Raw genomic sequence first — 20950 nt, 5'->3', positions numbered from 1 at the left:
AGTAAGGAGGTGCCAAGTAAAGGGAACACTTCCTTAAGCAACCCAGTAGGAATACAATCTGAGAGACAGGTCGTGGATTTAGAGGCAGGAATGATATATGCTAATTGTTGAGGGCTGACAGGAACAAATGAGTCCACGTAGGTATCTGGCTTAGTGGTTATCTCCAATGCGGCTGCAATGATGGACAGATTTGTGATAGGTGATGCTAGGAGGTGCTGAATGTTATCTGTAATGGTTACAATTTTTTCATTAAAGAAGTACATGAAATCACTGCTACTGAGATGTGGAGGAATGGATTGCTCAATAGAGTTATGACTCAGGGTCAGCCTGGCTACAGTGCTGAATAGAAACCTAGGACAGTTCTTATTTTCTTCTATAAGTGATGAGTAATAATTGGCTCTGGCTGTACGGAGTGCTGCCCTGTATGTTTTTGGACTATTTTGCCATGCCTGATAGAATTCATCCTTTGTTGTTAAATACCATTTCTTCTCTTTGTGTCGTGATCTCTGCTTTAACTTGCGTGTTTCCTGAGTGTACCATGGAGCAGAGCTTCTTCTAGTTACAATCTTTTTAGATAGGGGCGCAATTAGGTTAAGTGTGCTGTGCAGTGAGCCTGCAATCGACAAAGTTATCAATGTGGTGGCAACTAGAGGTAGTGCACGAGTCCCCTGACACACTGACCCTGGGTATTGCACTGAGAGTCGACAGAGCTGCATCCTTAAATTTGGCTGTGGCATTATCAGACAGACATCTAGTGAGAGTGCTTCTGCTGTGCTTGTGTGGAATCAGCTAAAATAAAATCTGAAGTTATTAATTGATGGTCAGACAAAACTGATTTCTGAGGAGAGACTGTTCAGTGTTCAGTTTCAACCCCATATGTTAATACAAGGTATAAGGCGTGGTTGAAGCAGTGAGTGGGTTTGACAGAAGCCAATTGTTTCTAGTATGGAATTGAATACAGTAGCCAAGCTATCATTAACCACATCTACATGGATTTTAAAGTCACCAGTAATTATAACTTTACCTGATTTAAGGACCAGGCTTGACAAGAACTCAGAAAATTCAGATGTGTGAGTATGGCCCTGGAGGACAGTACAATACAGCAAACAATAAGACCGGCTGACCTGTCCTCCAGGTGGGATGAGACAGACTAAGAGCAAGACTTTCAAATGAGTTATAACCTGTGTTTGGTCTGGTAAAGATGGATAAATAAGAATCAAAGATCGCTGCAACCCCACCTCCTGGACCAGAGGGAGGGCATCAGGGGGCATTAGAGTTAATATGGCTAGGTGGAGTAGCCTCATTCAAAAAGACGTAATCATCCTTAGGCAGCCAGGTTTCAGTTAGACAAAACAAATCAATATTTTTATCTGATATGAGTTCATTCACAAGTACAGCTTTTGAGGACACAGACTGGACATTCTACAATCCACATTTAATTCTCCTGTCCAGCACAATAATACCAGAGCGGCTAATTTTAATAAGATTATCTTTAATAGCTCCTCTACTGCGTACATTAGTTTTAGGTCTAAATAAACGAGGGACAGACACAGTCTCTATGGGGTTTTGGGCAGGTGACTGCTCTAAGAGAAGCGCAGAGAAGTGTGTAGGACTGCAGCTCTTCCCCCTGGTCTCAGCTCTGAACTGTCAGGGTGCTGGTATGCTGATAAAAATGGCCAAATTGCTAGAAATGAGAGCTGCTTCATCCAAAGTGGAATTAATGCAGTCTCTCCTAATTACACCAGATTTTCCCCAGAAGGTCTGCCAATTGCTAACAAAGCCCACTCCGTTTGCTGGGCACCACCTCAATAAGAGTCGACTTTGTTTTGGCATATGAACACACCTCCGATTGGTGTAGCTGGATGTCATTATTGCCGACATGAATAATAATCTTACTGTTTATGTTTAGCCTTAGCCAGCAGTTTCAAATTTGATTCAGTGTCGATCGCTCTGACCCCAGGAATGTAGACTATGGTCGCTGGTTTCGCTAGCTTAACGTTTCGCAAAACAGTCTCCAGTGATCAGAGCCAATTCTTCGGCGGGTGTGTTGCTGAGAAGAAGAAGAAGAAGAATCAACTTTATTAGCAGTATATATATTTTTACATACACATACTGAATTTGACTACTGCATTTATCCCATCCTTAGTTGAACACACATATGCAACAGAGTGGGGAATACCTATTAGAAATGTTAAGTGGTTGATGGCACTCCATGGGCTTTGGTCTGGAGCTATGCTTTCTACTATGATTTGTACATCACCCACAGGCCCTGGTTTTCCAGCTGCGCGGGAGTTGCCGGAGGAGAGCTAAAGGCTAAGCTATGTGGCTCCGCACTGGCTAACGGAGCCTGGCTAACTGCAGCAAGCGGTTTGGTTTCAATGGTGCGGAGCCGGCATTCCAAATTGCTAAGCTTTGCCTTCAACCTAACCAACAGACTGCAGTTTCTACAGATACCATTATCACATAGCGAAGTGCAACTTACGTAGCTATAGGCGTAAGATGAAAGTGATAAGGTAGAGGCGAGTGCTTAGACTTACAGTAATGTAAATTTTTAATGTGTAGATGAGCTCTAATATGGACAACAACGACACAGCAGTGTAACAATGCAACGCTTAGCACAGCGCATAACAAACTGGAAATGACGGAGTACGCCCACGTGAACACGTCAGAGTCTCCACATCCAGACGCTGAACTACAAAGAGTCCGGCAATAAAGTCCACGCTCCCGGCCTGCAGCATTCATCTGCTCACGTGCCCCATAATTAGGTGAATTGTAGTAAACTTTTCTTACAATGGGATTAATATGGAGTGGACAGGCTGTCTTTATTACAGCTTTGCACTTCCATGGCAACTGTCAAGTCCGAGAGAAACATGGTTACCAGAGAAAACACAGTGTCGCACCCTCATGATTGTATGACAATTGTGCTGCCCTCTACAAGAGGGCGCTTGGGGAACCTTGGGAACCAAGGATACAGCAGGACACTTCATAATGGTTTATTATGTTACTTCAACATTTTTTGGTATGTTTGTACGTCGGCTAAATACAGCCTTGCTAGCTGTTTTGCCAACAACCCAATGACTCCAGTATGTATATAGTATGTTTATGTTTCGGTTATCTAAAGCTAGGTTTATGGTATTTATATAAATACATATAAACTAAGGCAAACATCACCAAGCTGTTCCCGATAAAGCTCAAGCTCAAACGCTGCAGATATTAGCCAGTCATGTTTTCTTGCTTATAGTACAGGTCAGTGGGCCAATCAGGGGTTGTAGGAATGTCTGCCAACACCTTATAATTATTAGTAGTGTGTAACTTTAATTTTTTTTTTGTAATTTTTACCGCCAGCACAGCGTTTTAACATTGTAGCCTGAGAATGTACCACAGGTACCACAAGTACTATTGCAATTATGCAGTTATTACCTTTTCTGTCATTCTAGTTTATTTAATAGATTACAAGAAGGTTACAACAGCTTCAGACTCAACCAGCATGCATGGTAGATTATCCTGCCCTTGTGTGCTTGAGTGTGTTGTCACTACAGAATGTATTTAACATCTGCAGGGTGGCCCTTTACTTCTGAGAGGACAAATACAAATATGAATGAGGAAGGAAATATGACATATCACACTTACATATCAAACATTAAAAGCACGAATGACATAGAAAGTTTCATAGAAACCTTTATTATCAGTAAGATTGTTACAGCAAATGCCGCTTTTGCATCGAACTTTTTCTATGTACCACCAACTATGCTATTAATGACTGTTGTCTAAAAATCATAAATACTGGAGCTTTTGCAGCCGGAAAATCCAAGTGGTTCTGTCTGCCTACGTGGTGCTACACATACAGACTGGATCCTGGAAAACCTAACAAGATTTTGTATTCTTTGTGAAATTATATTGCGAAATTTTTGGCAAAAGTTTGTTAAACTTACAGAAAGTTCTGCTTTCACTGGCTTTGCAGTGCATTCTCCTTTCTTGGATTTTGGGAAATTGACTCCACGCTTCTTATTTACAAGTAATTTACAATAAAAGTAAATACAATCAAATATTTGAGCATGAATGTCTGATAATAAGGATATCTGCTCTGGTGTTTGCAAGAAAAAAAAAAGGTGAACCTGCACAAAGGTAGACCTCAAGCCATGGGTGGAGATACTCAGTTGGGGGCCTAGACTATTCAAATGTGCCTGCTCATTGAGTCACAAGGAGAGCAAAATTTAAACAGCTCACTGAATCCCATATTTCCTGATCCCCACAAGTTACTAGGTTGTCTAATTTCACATTCAGTGAGTTCGTAGGCACTCTAAATACACAAATATTTGTGCAAAAGCACTGAAAATGTGAGTTTTTCATAGTATGTCCCCTTTGAACACTGAAAACAGCAGTGTTTTTTGTACTTGCCATAATTATTCTATAAGCAGTTTCAGAGATCCAAAGAGTCAGTACAAATCAGAAATCCACTCCGTATGCTGTCTACAGAGAAAGGCAAAATTTAACCACAGCAGTCTCAAAACTAAAACAATTGTATGTTGCAAATGAACAACATTCAGCATTGTAGGTCCTGGAGATTTTTAGAGATCTTAAAAAAGAGAAAACAAAAGTAATTTGAGATGAAGAATTCTCTAATGTTGTGCACAGGTAGAAGGAGATTTGATTATAAGCAGAATATTATAAAATTATTAATAAATAATGTTAATTACACGCCCACCCTGTTACCTGGGACTAATAACCAATCCAGTATGGTGTTCATTAAGAAGTGTCAATATCTGAGAGATATCAACCCTAATCAAGTGAATGGTTAAGGCCAAGTTACCCCATTTGGATAAAATTTGAATGGTTGGAAAGTCGTCTCAATGGACGATGTCCGGTGTTATGTGCTCATTCTTGTCGTTGGACGCCCCCTTACGCTGAAGGCTCCAACGCATGGCACATTCTGCACACCTCCCTCTCCATTTCACTCTGTTGAACTTGCCACCACAAAGATGCAAAACTCAAACTGGCCCCAAGGGGCCCCCAGCAACCCCATAGGCTGAATCAGTGGCCTTTCCAAGCCTCGCCTCTCGCTTTGGACAGCCCAGAGTTGAACCATTACAGTTTGGCAACCTTTGCCAACCTCATCCATGTCAATTACTTGGGCCCTGTGCGATAAGGTGCTTGAAACGGACGATATCCATCTGTTTCGCATACCTCATCACTTAGGGCAAGGTGCTTGAATTGGATGGCGTCCAGTGACACAACACAACATACTCAACAATGTCCAGATTTTACAGTTTCAGGTTCTGAGACTTGGATATGTTGCTCTGTGGGTCTCCAGGAGCTGATTCTGGTGATTTTGGTTTCATAACATATGACTATGTGGCTGAACAATAGCTCCTCATGTGCTCAACATGCACTTAATTAAAGTGTAAATATTGTTGTCATAGCTGTAAATATTGTTGTCATCCTTGACACTGTTTTTTTTTTTTTTTTTTTTTTTTTACTCTGGTTGTTTTTATATTTATATAGTATTGTTTTATATTTATAGTAGTTACGTATTTTGTAGGTTACTGGGCTTATACCGGGACCAAGGAAACTAATTTCGTTCCACCTCATGTTTCAGCATGTGTGAAATGACAGTAAAGCTGCTTGAATCCTTGAATCCTTGAATTACAGTAGCTTAGGGCATTGTCCAAATTTTACAGGTCAGGTTCTGAAATTTGGGTATGTGGTTACATGCGTCTCCAGGAACCGGTTCCAGTATTTTGGGTCTCATATGACTTTATGTATTGCTCCTCTTTTGAGAGAGCATCTAATGGCATTAATTCGAGCCTTAGTTTATTGAAAATAATGGCCATTAAACAGAAGTTGTCCTGACATATTTTAAGTTTATCTGAAAATCAGTTATGTTGTTTCTCTGTCCAAGATAAAAGGCCTCCTAAGATGCAAAAGTTATGAAGGTCACCTTCCAAGCTTTGTCATCATTTCCCTAAGGTAGTGAAGAGGGGACAACACGTGTCCAGCAAAGAGATGGAACAAACCTGTTTCACGCTAGCATGTGATCCCTACATTCAGATGATTGTGGGTGTCTAAAGTGTGTGTAGGTGGGTTAGTAAAAGAGGAAAACGAGAAAAAGTAGATAGAGCAGGGAGGTGCAATAAACCAGCTTATTTTACCACACCTGGTTCTTCAGCTGGTAAAAATATCTGTTTATTGGCTTATTGACTGGCGGCAATAGGCTCAACAACAAAAGAAAAAAACAAAAATCATGAGCCTTACAGAATGAGCAGGCAACAGTTGAATGTTTTTGAGTGAGCTGGCCACAGTGCAAAATAATCATATTGTGTTGTTACCAACTAAGTGTGAGAATTAGGAAGATTTGACAGCTGACAGATCACACCTGTGACACAAGTGCACCACTGAACCATGTTTTTGAGTGTCCATATATGTGTCTGTATATTTGTCTGCAGGAGCAAACGTCACAAGTCTGGCTCTATGGAGGAAGAGGCTGACAGTCCAGGAGGAGAGTATTACCACTCACCTTCCTCTCCTGCCAGCAGCTCCAGGAACTGGACTGATGACATGGAAGGAGGTAATGGAACAAGAATGACTTTTAAAGTATCCAGTGTCTATAGTAGGAGAGACAAATAGCATTTATCAGAACATAATTGCATATATCAAATCATTGTTTGTCCAGTTTGTTGAATAACCTCTCTAACCCTCCTGTGGGGTGCTAAGCAGTTGGTTGAGTTCATTGTTGTTATTTATTCATGGTTGATTTTTATAGAGCATCTTCTGTATGTTAAACAACTTAAATCACATAAATTGGAAGCAGAGCTAGATATCATCCCATTTAATTTTGATTTTAAGTTTTTTGGCTGTACTGCATCAGCAGGCTCAGCCCCACAGACATAGTTGTCTTTGACTGACTGAATACCTGAATGATGAAGTTGCCTATTGGTGTAGCTGGCCAAGTGTTGGAGTCTGCCCACTGGCTGTTGACTTTCAAAATTCATCAGTGCAAATTGTTTTCAGATGAGGGATTGGGGGGCAATATAGCAAACATTTTATTATTGTGTTGCAAATACCTAATTTCACAGATATTTTTTTCAACAAATACTGAATGTATAATTTTGGCATAAGACGTACTTGGTCCAGGTGAAGGGAAGACTGAAGCATGTAGGGAGAGGATAGACCTGCCAGTCTATGTGATATGATTTATGAGTATAAAAGCGCTTTGCTTGGATAAGAAAGAGTCAGAGAGTCTTAAACTGATGCTTCATGGTTTCTTTTTCTTTATTTAATCATCTGGCTTCATACAAATGCTGTGAAGACTATAAAGTGATAAATAGTGAGAAATATCAATACAACAGTGACACCTGGAGGGGCGTGACTGGGAGGAATGGCCTCCCCGATCTGAACCCGAGTGGTGCTTTGTTGTTAGACTTCTGTGCTAGTCACAGTTTGTCCATAACAAACACCATGTTCATGCATATGGGTGTCCATCAGTACACATGGTACCAGGACACCCTGGGCCGGAGGTCAATGATCGACTTCGTGGTCGTGTCATCTGGCCTTTGGCCATATGTTTTGGACACTTGGGTGAAGAGAGGGGCTGAGCTGTCCACCAATCACCACCTGGTGGTGAGTTGGATCCGCTGGTGGAGGAGGAAGCAGACTTAACTCACAGAAAGCTGCTGGGCCAGACGTGCAGGCCAACTAGCAGATGTCCTCTTCAACCTCTTCCCTGAGCGGTGCTGTCTTTCTCGCATGCCTCAAGTCAGCTACCATCATCCCCATGCCAAAGAAGTGTCCATTGTCCTGCCTCAATGACTACTTTCCCGTTGCACTGACACTCATCATGAAGTGCTTCACTCCACAGATGATGCAATTGCCACCACCCTCCACCTGCCCTTTACCCATCTGGACAATAAGAACACATATGTATGAATGCTGAGCTGAACTTCAACTCAGCTTTCAATACAATCATCCCACAACATCTGACTGGCAATTTGAGCCTGCTGGGCTTGAACAGTTCCTTCTGCAATTGGATTCTTGACTTTCTGACAGGGAGACCTCAGACAGTCCAGATCAGCACCAGCAGCTCAAGCACCAACACACTGAGTAGGGCTGTGTGCTCATTCCACTACTGTTCACTCTGCTGACTCACAACTGTGCATCAATGTACAGCTCAAACCACATCATCAGGTGTGCTGTTGACAAAAACTCATCACTAATAACAATGAGCATCAGCAGATGAAACTTGATTCTGCAACACCTGGGTGTTGAATTCACAACCATCCATCCATCCATTTTCTATACTGCTTATCCGTCAGGGTCGCGGGGGAGCTGGAGCCTATCCCAGCTGACTACGGGCGAGAGGCGGGGTTCACCCTGGACTGATCGCCAGTCAATCGCAGGGCTGACACACAAAGACAAACGACCATACACTCTCACACTCACACCTAGGGGCAATTTAGAGTAGCCAATTAACCTAATGAAGCCGGAGAACCCGGAGAAAACCCATGCAGGCACAGGGAGAACATGCAAACTCCACATAGAAGGGTCCAGACCAGGATTCGAACCTGGAACCCTCTTGCTATGAGGTGCTAACTGTGCCTCCCTGAATTCACAACCTTTCCAACTAATTGCACCCTGTGCTCATATTGGGCTATCCAGCGAAATGGCAAAATCAGGGGTTGCTTCATATCTGGACACCTGGTTATGAGAAGTAGAAGTGCCTAGACCTTAATCATCATAATCAACCAGCACAAGGACAATAGTGTTCTGCCCCCTTGGGTTTGAAGATCAATAATGTGAAAGTCAATTCAAGCAAAATTTACTGTTAAGTTGCTTTTTAAAGTGAAAGTTAATAAATAAGAGGTTTATTCAATCAATAAATAACAACAATAAATATGTTGGGGGTAAATGTATGTGTTTATTTTTGTGTTTTAGGTCTGTCTCCCCCAGTGAAGAAGGCAGAGCTGGATAGTCCCTCTCCCCAGGAAGAGTCACCAAGATTGGGCTCCTTCACTCAGCACCACCGACCAGTCATAGCTGTTCACAGTGGTCAGGAACACACACACACACACACACACTCAATTTACTCCAATAAGGAGGACACAATGGACAAAATTTCATTTACTGTATTGTTTTTTTCTCTCCCACTGTCCAGGTTTGTCTCGAAGCCCGCACCCCTCCCCATCTCTTCATTTCCCATCCTCTTCTTATTTCCCTCATGGAGCAATCCGCTATCCCCCTCACCTGGCCCAAGACCCCCTAAAAGATCTGGTCTCATTGGCCTGTGACCCTGTCAGTCAAACTCCGAGCTCGGTGAGTGCAACCAGTTAAAAGGTCACACATCTCTAAATACTGGTCACTGGTTTTTCCACTACTGCCTTATATGGCTAACAGATACCATTTTACAAGACAAATAACCACACAAGTTTCTGCAGATAGGGATATGTGGTGCTACCTCTCATCTAGGTTTCTATTAAGCTGCAGTTGCAGCACTTTAGTGTCTTCGTTTAATGTCTTGCTTAACACCCTAATAAAAAACATTGAGCTCATTTTGAAAAAACAAAAAACATATTATCTGTATATTAGATACTAATATTCATCAGACAATGAAGACTTAATAAAGCTCACTTGTATTGTGTGTGAAAAAAGCCTGATGTATGTTAGAACGCGAAAGAACTGACAAATTCACTGGCTTCATCTTAAAAACTGTTACTAAGTGTGTTACAGCCAAACTTTAATAATACAACCTAAATAAATAAACATGCATGCGAACACAAGGAAAGAGAGAAGATAGTAATGGTAACAAGAAAGAAACTGCAGCTGTAACTCATTGCAGCACTCGCAATTTCAATTTGCAGGAGCTTATATTTGTTTTGACTGTTGAGGCAACGTCAGTATGTTTATTTATTTAATCTTTATTTAATCAGTCTCATATAGAATAGGATCTTTTTTTCAAGAGAGGCCTGAGAACAGAAAATAAAAACATTCACAGGAACACAATCACCAAACACAGAACAGCAAGGAATTAATTAAAATAATTATACAAATCATTTAAACATCAGAAAGCTGAACATCAGAAACTTATTTATAAGGCAGTTTTTCCTCGCCACTGTCGCCAAGTGCTTGCTCAAGGGGGAATGTTGGGCTCTCTGTATTACAATTTAATTAAAGAGTTTGGTCTAGACCTGATTTGACTTGAAAGTGGAAAGTGTCATGAGATAACTTTTGTTGTGAATTGGCACTACATAAATAAACTGAATTGAATTTAAAACAACCAAGACTCTAGTTTGAATGCAAGTTGTAGCTCATTCTATTTAAAAGCAGTGGTCAGTGCAAAAATCTGCTATTTGTGATAAAGCATAATACACTGATATACAGCTGAATAGTTGATGGGGTTGCATGACAGTACAGAATATTACCATAGTCAAGAACAAACAGGAGGGTTGACTACACAGTGATAAATAAAATGACCATAAATAAATGACCAGGAGAGAGGAAATGGTGATTAAAAGCTTCAGCCATTATTGATCTGTCGGTAATATGTTTGAAGGTTCGAATCCAGGTGTTTTCCCTGTGCCTGTGTGGATTTTCTCAGAGTGCTCCAGTTTCCTCCCACAGTCCCCAAAACATGCTCATTAGGTTAACTGGCAACTCTACATTTCCCCTAGGTGTGAGTGTCTGAGCGTGAGTGATTGTCTGTTTTTGTGTATCAGCCCTGCGATTGACTGAAGACTAGTTGGTGTACCCCTGCTCTCTCCAGTTGTCAGCAGGAATAGTTTATATAGAACAGTTTATAATCTGTGATGTCTTTGATGCAACATCCATATTTGAAGCATTGTGGTACATTGTAAGCTCATTGCTTTTCTTGATGTTGAGCTTCAGGATATCATGTTCCACGTGACAAAAGCTCTCTATTAGTCACTACATGTTTTACATGAATCCAGACAGAGATGGATGTACTGCAACTGCAACTTGACTGGTGCATGGAGGGATGCATCCACAAGGTCATAACTCTATTTTACATGTTGAACATGCATAGTACAATGCATGTCTGCCACTCTCTATGAGTTCCTGTCTATACAATGGCAAACTGTGTATATAAGGCTTTTATTTAAGAGCTTTTGGGGTTGCAGGTTTAGCAGTATTGCAACTCATGTTAAATATGGGTGTATATGGTTGTCTGCATTTTTTATTCTTTTCCAGCTGAATGGCAGCTCCCAGGTTAAAGTGCCCAGTCACTATATCTCATCTCAGATGTTGGCACCTCCTGGACCAGCACCCTCCCTGGTTCCTCCCCCATCCTCCCTCCCCAGACCGACACTGCCTGTTGAGTCAAAGTCAACTACCACATCCTCTGATGGGGGAGCAAACTCCCCCACATCACCCAGTAAGTGGTCAAAATGCAAACAAACCTCCACTGACAACACTGATGTGTGGAATGACACATACAGTATGTATATACATAAACCTCAGATGGGTGTTAAAATAGAATACAGTGTGTTACCATTTATAGTCAAATATTTGTATATCCAGAAAATGTTGAGATGAAAGTCCACTGAGAGATATCACAAAGAGTTTATCGGCATAAAGATTCCTGGGGGGAATTCCAAACAGTTATAAAGATATAAAATATTAACAAAGACACAACAATAGTCGCAGAAGTGCAATAGTGTTATAAAACGGTAGGATGCATTTTTAATTTATATGTCTATAAATTTCTGCATTACCTTGATTACGCACACATATAGTATTATGAATGTAGAATTAAATTTAAACAATGCATATCAGTAATGATTGTACTATTTTCAGCAAATGACAAAGACAAGTATTGAAAAAATATCACACATTTTTGGACCACCCTTTGGGTTGGTTCACCTAAACTATCACTGCATGCTTTGATTATCTATATAAGTCTGATACTGCACACAGGAGTCTGACTGTTTAGTGTAATTAGTAATCATCATAGACTGTACACACACACGTATTAAGTTAAGGAGGCTGGGGTTCTACGTATCCAGCGTGGACCTTTAGGCAAAGTCCGTAATACCTTAATGATATCGGCATGAGCGAAACTGAGCAAATAGGAGTCACACCGGCAGACGTCAACAAGGTCCGTGTCAAGTGATGGGGGAACAGGGCAACCTGATGAGAAATAAGCTACTGGAATAAGGCGTCCGTGGACAAAGGTAGAGAAAAGGGAACTGTTGAAATGCTACTACACAAGCAATCCCAGAGAGAGAGGATACATGCAGAAGCTTTGGGAAATACGAATGCTTTGAAAACCATACTATGCTAACAAAGAAGCAACTACTAGCATAGATGGCAACTGCTAGCACAACTAGAGATAGATAGATAGATAGATACTTTATTGATCCCGAGGGAAATTCAAGATTGATCCTGAGGGAAATTCAAGCTTGATGGTTGATGAGGTACAACAATGATGCTTCAACGGGGGAACCAGGACGACAGTTTGGGAGGGAGATATCATCAACCCCCCATTCCGAGATTGGGTACCAAGCCCCAATAACAGCTGTAGAGTCCTTGAACACAAGGGCAACTGACCTGATAATGAAGATAATGGCAAAGCTGGATACCTGGCACCCCCGCAGTGGATCACCATGGCTAAGAGACAAAGATGTGATTGCAGCACTACAAACTATCCCTGTTAAGTTGATAACCAATGAACTGATGTACAACACCGGAAAAACAGTTATCCTTGAGATGCTTGGCTACAAGGTTAACACTGTAACAAGGAGCAAGGAGCACTATCTTTCATGAACGAGGAGGATGGAGGACAAGATCAGGGCAAAATGAAGCAAAGTTAGTTGGCTCTCAAACTGGTGAAAAAAGGGCTGACAATGAAGTCACCTGAGGCACTGGAGACTGCCAAACAAAGACTTACAGCTCTGGCTGCCTGCCTGAAAAGATACACACAAGAAGTAGAAGCCAGGAGAATAAACAGGATATTCTCCACCGAACCACCCGAAGTGTACTCCCAATGGCAGGGTAATAACATGAGAATAGAACCACCCAGGACTGAGACTGAACAGTACTGGAAGGACATAAGGGAGAAAGAGGCATCATATAACATCCATGTTCAGTGGCTAGTTGATCCAAGAGCAGACCACAGCAAACCACAATCTCCCACAACAAGACCCAGCAACCATCACAATGACAGACATCTGACAAAGAGTGTCGGGCATGAAGAGCTGGACAACTTCAGGCCCTGATACAATCCACAGCTACTGGCTAAAGAAGCTAACTGCACTCCATGAGTAGCACAAATGAACCAGCTGCTGATGATGGGACTCAACCAGTGTGGTTAATCCCAAGGAAGGACAGTCCTGATCATGAAGGATCCTCACAATCATGTAATTCCATCCATCTGCCAACCAGTAACTTGCCTCTGCACAACATGGAAGCTCCTGTCAGGCATCATAGCAGCTAAGATATGTAGGCACATGGATCCATACGTGAGTGGGGCCCCAAAGGGAATTGGAAGCAATAACATGGGAGTCAAGCACCAGCTGCAGGTCGACAGAGCAGTCACTCGGGACTACAAGACCACACAGACCAACCTGTGCATCACCTGGACTGACAGCAAGAAAGCGTATGACTCAGTGCCACACACAGATACTGGAATGCCTAGAAATGTACAAAATCAACAGGACACTAAGAGACTTCATAAAGAGCTCGATAGGGCCATTGAAGACAACTCTAGAGGTTAACTCAAATGGTAAGTCTGTTGCACAATAGGCTTACCACCAAACGTAACACATACCAAGGTGATGTGCTATCCCCATTGCTGTTCTGCATAGGCCTGAACTCCCTCAGCCAACTCATCACAAAAAGATAGTAGATAAATGTGGTCAGTTGCTAACAAAGAGAGGGAAGATGATCAGAACAGAGGGGGCTGAGCTACCAGAAGGCCCATTAGAGGTTAAATACCTGGGACTCTCAATCAGTCTCAGAATTGAAGAAGTCTTTTGGATGAGAGGTGAAACACGCTCAACAACCTAAAGATATCCGGTTGCCTTCGCTTCTAGCACTTCAAAAAGGAAGGACCTGAGTTTGAGGAGCACACACCACTCCAGAGGGGGGTGAGAGGGGGATTTGTGTGTGTTTGTGTGTATGTGTTGTTTATTTTGTGTCCCTTGGTGCTAAATCAAACAACTATAGATAAACTGTGTAGTGACACTATTGACAGCAGAATTAGACGAAATTGTATCCAACAATACAAAGCAGCGACTCATGATTTCATGATTTGATGTTATTCTCTTTTATGATGTTGACAGATGATGACAGCTTTTGGTAAAGGTACCGCCAAATGCAATTTTACAAATAAGATGAAATTACAATAGACACTATGAGACTGACATTTTTAACACAAACACCCTCAGCATACTCGGCCCCTGGGACCCCTCCTGCAAATCGCACCTCATTCGTTGGAGTTACCCCTCGAGACACAGGTGGACTCTACCAAGCCCAGGTTAGTATGATTCATTTGACATTGTCATGTTTAATTTAGAGCAGAATCAACTTACCCTAAAAAACTCATATTATTGGAGCCTTCAGTGTCTGTTATTAAAACAAATTAGGTACCCTTTACTTGTATTGCTAGTCAGCCAATCAAATAGTTGCAGAAGATGCTTCTATATATCTACCTTTCAGACTTCTGACAGTCCCAAGATGCAAGCTGTAAGAGATTAAAATCATTTGGTTTGTGGCACTCAAAGACTTACTTATTTCAGTACATTTGAAAGTCAGCTAAGATAAGCCAAATGAAGAAAACAGTTGCATGTCAGTCAAATTTTAGTAATGCATTTGTTTTAAATTCGGATGACTGAATTTGATTTAATGTATTCACAAAAATATTTACAACACTGTTTCCAAAAAGTTAGGATGGTGTGAAACGTGAATAATACAGAATGTGATAAATTGTATCATTTTTAATATGTACACAACTGGAACAGTGCAGCAACAATTTAAATTAATGTTTAACTTCATCAGTTCCATTAATTTATGTAATGATATGTATATGTATAGCCTGAATTTAATGCCGAATAGTAGGTCAGTGGGTTCATAAGTGGCAGGTTTCAGGTGTGTGGGTATAGTAGTTTTAGTAGTAATAGTAGTTGCAGCTCCCCTCCAGTTTAATTACGAGCACAAGGCATTCATTAGCACAGGCTTTCATTGGTGTCACCAAAGTCTCTCCCTCATTGCAAATTTGCAAGTACAGGTAATAGTGACCCAAGCCCTAGCAGCGACAAAGAACATTAGTTTCACTTCAAACCAGACAAGTCCTCTTAGACATATGTTCTTAATTACAATAAAGTTCATTAACAAGCAAGCAAAATATTTCAATCAAACATTTGATTTTTTTAGCTCTAAACTATGAACTTAAAGAATTAAACTGACTCTGATGGCATTTACAGTCCCACCAAATCACTTGTTATTTCCTTAATGACTAATATGCTGAATAAGTGTCGTATTTATATGTATTTATGAACCTTAATACAAGTAAAGGATAGAGAGTTAAAGCTATACCGTTCTGCAGAAGCAGAATAACTGTATTGCAGAAAGGTCTCTCTAAGTAAACTGGCTTGGTGAGTCGCTGACCCTGGTCGTCCAATGCTTAGCAGCTGTAGCTTCCTCACACATCCATCATCACCAGGGTGAACCTTGATGGTGTTGTGTCACCTTGCACAATTACTACATTATTAATTTTTGTATTTCTGCATGTCTTGCGCCATATTTTTGTCTGTGTTGTAGGTTCAACAGGTACTCTTTTTTTTCCATCTGGCTAGGTATTGCACCTGACGTCATCTTTTGTGAAGATAAAGATCTTCTCTCACAAACTCTGTATGTGGTGGCAAGACCACTGATGACTTTATTATTAAGATGTGATTGACTGTAAGAGGCTGTGGCCCTGTTGGATCGTTGAGTAAATGTATTGTTAAAGGTCTGCTGTTTATGACTGGCATGACTTCATAAGGGTAAGTTCTCAAACATGAACCGTCAAGTCTTCAGGATGACTGATCCAGAATGGACATCAACACATTTCTTATTGTCCTGATCTGCCTTTCCCAGGCTCCACCCATGTGGCTTGCAGATGGAGTGTTCGTGACAAACTCACCGACAAGTTGCTTTAAGCACTCTTGATCCATCTGTTTTACAGTTTGCAGGAACTGACGTTTTGCAGTTAGTTAGTTCTCTGGTGAAATCTTAGACATCAAACATTGCCACACAAGGCAATGAAGGTACAAAGGGCAATGATAAAAGCATCAGTCGTCAAGCGCTTCTATGTGCACAGCACGAGAGCACAGACGAGTGAATAACACATAATAGTTGTTCAATTTCCTCCTTCCCTTCTTGATGCGGAATGCACCAAAGCAGTCCATCCCACAATAGTCAAAAGGAGTTGTTTCCATGTGTTCACGAGGTAAGTTTGCCATTTTTTATTTCTCCATGCTCTTTCTGAACTTCCTAAACTTGATGAACTTATAGAGGTAGGATGACACAGCATGATTTAATCCAGGTATTTAGATGTCATTTGTTCATTGCTCATTCATTGTCATGCCACGTCCTTGGTGTCGTACTTGTTGATAATGGTGCCTGATGAGTAGCTTAGATAGGTGGCTGATCTTTGGCAAGATTTCTGGATGCTTAATGTAAAGATGCAAAGCACTAGCTCTGGTCAACCTTCCACCCTGAGAATGCCATCTTAATCCAGGAAAGGATTAAATCTGTGCAACCTGCTGATCCTATCTTTGGGTATTACCCCCATCTTGTGTTGAAGGCTTTGGATTTCCTTCCGAAAGGCTACTCTTTGAGCAATTCTTATGATCAATAGTTCTGCAACCTTTCTCTCCGTTAGACTTGTAGCTTCATTGGGTCGTGGTGTCTACCTTTTAAATTCTTTGCAATGTTGAATGACTCTGGTGATGGATTTGACTAGCTTTCTTAAGATGGTGAACTTCAGAAAGCAATCAAGAAAGTCTTCTGTTTCAGTCAAGGTTTTATGTGCAGGAACTTCTGGCCCAGTAAACTGGTTTGAAGATATGAGCTCTTTCGCTTTGAGCCCCCTTGAGGCGTGATTGGCTGGGTTTTCCTCAGAGGTCTCAAATCTCCACTGACTGGCATTTGTACTTTCTTTGATACGCTGAATGCGATTTGCCTCAAATACGTGAAATCGTCTTTCATCATTGTCAGTATATCCAAGAATGACCTTTGAGTATGACCAGAAGAACGCTTTTATTTCCAACTCCTTTCTGAGCAGGTCACTTGTATGAACTGCAAAAACAGCTGCTGACAGCTTGAGTCTTGGTACTGTGATGACCTTTGTGGGAGATACTCTAGCCTTGCCCATGACTACAGTAGTAAGTACAGTGGATTTATTTTGATGCACTGCTTACTCTCAGATATGCACATGCTCGATAGTCTTTGTCAATTTGCTGCCCGTCCAAGGCTATGTCTTTGTTTTGCACTGTTTCAGCCCATTCCTCTTTAGGAATTGGTGCAACCACCCCTGGGAAATAAACTTGTGTATTCATAACTTAACAGTCTTGCTTCACTGACCAACTGGATTGCTTCTTCTTCTGTTGAGATGCTTGCCAAGCCAACATTCACAGAAGTTTCTTCCAATGAAGTGGATAGATGTTTCACTGAAGCGACCTTGTCCTTGAGCTGCAGTGTGCCGGAGGCCACCCTCAAGGTGACAACCTCAGTAGAGAGTAGAAGTGTCTAGAGCTCCCCATCAATTTTAAAACTGAAGCAGCCTTTCGGATGAGAGGTGAAACGTCTTCAACAACGCAAACATATCTGGTTGTCTTCGCTTCTAGCACTTCAGCTACCATGACCTGGATGACTGAGGGCCTACATCGACATATTCTCTAAGTTCCTTTATCACATCTGGTGGAGTGTTCCTAGTTCTTTGACTTGTTTTCAGCATATGTATCTGTTGTAGCCATCAAACTTTACTCGTGAAAGTGGCAGGTGATGCAAGCTGAGACGTCACTTGTCTCACCACTTCCCTGTGGCTGCTTCTAATTGCATCACCATAGTCAATAAAAGGATTGACACAGCTGACTATACTCCACCCAAGGTTTGTTCTTTGAGCAAACAGCTCATTGCCTTTACCAGAGACAGGTCAACATCACATTTGATCAAAGGTGCAGTTGCTTCAACAAGGTGATCTAGGTGAGGCCATGCCCTTGCTGTCCTGAGTGTAGGAATGTGACTTTTGTTAGCAGGAATAAACTCTCTTAGTAAGTCTCTGGAAGAAAGATTCTCTTTGATGAATACAAGCCCCTACTCTGCAGCCCTGTTAGCCTTTGACTTGAAATGACTGTCGCCTTGGATGACAATGTGAATGGCTTTAATTGCACAGCCTCTTTTTCTGTCTTTAGCGCATTCATTGATTTTCGCCACAGTCTTTTAGGATATCCAGACTCTTAATTTGAGTCTTTGCTGTTAAGGAAGTCTGAAAACTCTGCCAAACTTAGTTCTGCACTATTCTTGGGTGCTATTTTTGGCTATGAATTCAGCTTCTCCAACTGCTACTCCAATCACAAAGGAGCTTCTATTTTTCTTCCAAGATGTCCCAGGCTGAATGGTAGACCTCATCTGTGCTTAATAGGAAATAACTCTCAATGGCTTTCGTTGCTGGTCCTCTGCAACAAAGGTAGCAGACCTTGTCAGTTATTGGAATGTTCTTCCTGCCTATCAGTGTTTGACAAGACATTTTCCTGTCCTTGTACCTTAGTGGGTACTGGGAGCCGACTTGCATTAATGAACTCTGATATTGCTTCAGCAAGAGTTGTGATACTATCAATTAATTTAAGTAGCAGGTTGTATGTGTCACATGTGTTTGTACATGTTGCACTGAAAGACCCTTTGGTTTTGGTGTGGGTTTGCCTTGCTTGAAGTTATGAAGCAACTCTGCTGTCTCTTCCTCTGAGTTCACTTCTTGTTCATAGACTTGCAGCCATGTTTTTGTGGCATTCTATCTCTAAGCGCTCTATCTCATTGCCCTTCTCTTCTAATGCCTTTTTCCTTGTGACCTTTTCAACTTTGCGTTGTGCAACATTCTGTCTGTTTTCAGCTTCAAGATTTTCAAGCTCTTGTTTCTCATACTCTGTTTCTTCTCTTTAAGAGAACCTTGATCTTTTTCTTTTCGTTCAATAACATTTGACACGTATTCCATGATCTGATTTTACACAGCATCTCAAGTGTCTACTCTGCGGCTTGTCTCTCCATCAAGAGTAATATGTCGGCATAGGTACATCTGTGGAAGCGCTGCACATCTTGGTCATGAGACCTTGTAGGATTGCACTGGAGGTGGGTTCATCAAGTGCCTATTTGGCCTCTTTTACATGAGTTTTCCATTTATCATAAGGAACCCTGAAGAGATGCTGAAGCTTTTTAGACTGGATATCCTGGAGCTGCTATTTCCGTAAGTTTATTTGTTCTCTGGCTTCGTCTGACTCCTTTGGCAACACCTCGTGTCTCTACAGTTGCCTCATTCTCCTCTAATGGGTTTGTGTCTGGTTTGCTAAGATTCTTAACTTGCTGTTCAAATTCAGACCACTTTCATTATTGTTTTAATCGACTTTACATGTCTGTTGTTGTCTGTCATGTTGTTTAGATACTTAACTTCAGCTTCAAGAAGCTAGTTCACAAACTTAGCTTCAATAACAGTAACCAATTAAGCTTATTAGCACTTATCTTTTAACAGTGTTTCTTAGAATTAATTATTGTCACTCCTTTCATGACACAATGCACTCATTCTACTTAAAATAAAATGAAGAACACTGCAACACCAGCAAAGTCTTTCCCTCATGGAAAAGGTAATAATGACCCAACCCCTGAATATTAGTTCCACATCATATCAGAAAAATCCTTTTAGACTTCTTAGTTACACTCATGTTCATTTACATGCAAACAAAAATATGTCAATCAAACATGAATTATTATTTTTTAGATTTAAACTATTTATTAACTTAATGAATTCAACTGACTCTAATGGCAGTTACAGTAGTAGTAGTGCAGTGAAGGTGGTTGGTACAAAAAGTGCAGAAATGTGTACACAAAGAGGAGAGCTGGGCATTCTGTGTTAAGTTTTTATTGTGTTATTACTGTTGGCGATAACAGCAATATCAGCACGGCTAATACTGCTGAACCAGAAGCCCTGTGCTTCTCTCTCTGTTTGTCTCTCTGTCGCTATGAAATACATGTTGAGATACGTTTTTAGTGGTTTGTAATGGCAGTTCATTTTCCTTGGTTTTGATTAGTGTAATATGTCAGAAGTAACAGGATAGTTATTATGAAAAACAGGATTACAACTAAAATAAAATATTACAAATCAGTTCAATAAGCATATTCAGTCTATGAAAAACCTTGTGTTTGTAGATTCATTGCATGTCACATGGTGTAAAGTAGAACGTCTTAATTGCAATCTGTGTCAGACTGTATGATTTCAGTTTTAAAGCATGGCAGACCAACTAGTTTGAAATATGTTGTTGGAATCAATATTTTTCATATAAGTTGGAACAGGGCCAACAAAACTGGGAAAGTTGAGCGATGGTCAGAAAGCACCTGTTTGGAATATTTCATAGGTTAACAGGTGATAGTATCGTGATTGGGTATGAAAGGGTCATTCAAGAAGTATGGTTCATGGCTTTGTGGAAAACTACTGGGGCAAATAGTCCAGTTTAACATTTCTCATAACACAAAGGATATAGTAATTTCAGCATCTACAAACCATAATATTGTCAAGATTCTTAGATTTCAGGGAAATCTTTGCAAGGGGAACCAGCTTGTGACCTTCAATTCCTAAAGCAGCACTCTATTAAAACCTGACATGATTGTATAAATTATTTAAGCGAAGGAAGAAAAGAAAGTCTGTGTCTGTAAATGCAGTTCATTGCTGTATCTCCAAATGTTAAAGACCGTACCA

At 41.0% G+C, this 20950-nt stretch overlaps 1 protein-coding gene across 10 annotated transcripts in view; it reads left to right on the top strand.

Moving 5' to 3' along the window:
* Positions 1 to 20950, top strand: part of nfic (nuclear factor I/C) — a 79828-nt gene that overhangs the window by 36160 nt on the left and 22718 nt on the right. For 5 of the 10 annotated variants that reach the window (XM_046390812.1, XM_046390805.1, XM_046390813.1 and 2 more), the window contains 4 exons: positions 6444 to 6565; positions 8929 to 9042; positions 9149 to 9306; positions 11197 to 11380. In XM_046390812.1, the coding sequence (XP_046246768.1) occupies positions 6444 to 6565; positions 8929 to 9042; positions 9149 to 9306; positions 11197 to 11380 (578 nt within the window). Of the gene's footprint in view, positions 1 to 6443; positions 6566 to 8928; positions 9043 to 9148; positions 9307 to 11196; positions 11381 to 14393; positions 14483 to 15800; positions 16868 to 20950 lie in introns of those variants that run through there. The other 5 variants (XM_046390806.1, XM_046390809.1, XM_046390811.1 and 2 more) reach the window with 2 other exon arrangements.

This window comes from Scatophagus argus, chromosome 6 (genome assembly GCF_020382885.2).
Source record: "Scatophagus argus isolate fScaArg1 chromosome 6, fScaArg1.pri, whole genome shotgun sequence".
NCBI lineage: Eukaryota > Metazoa > Chordata > Actinopteri > Scatophagidae > Scatophagus > Scatophagus argus.
This window is presented reverse-complemented; position numbering and strand designations above follow the sequence as displayed.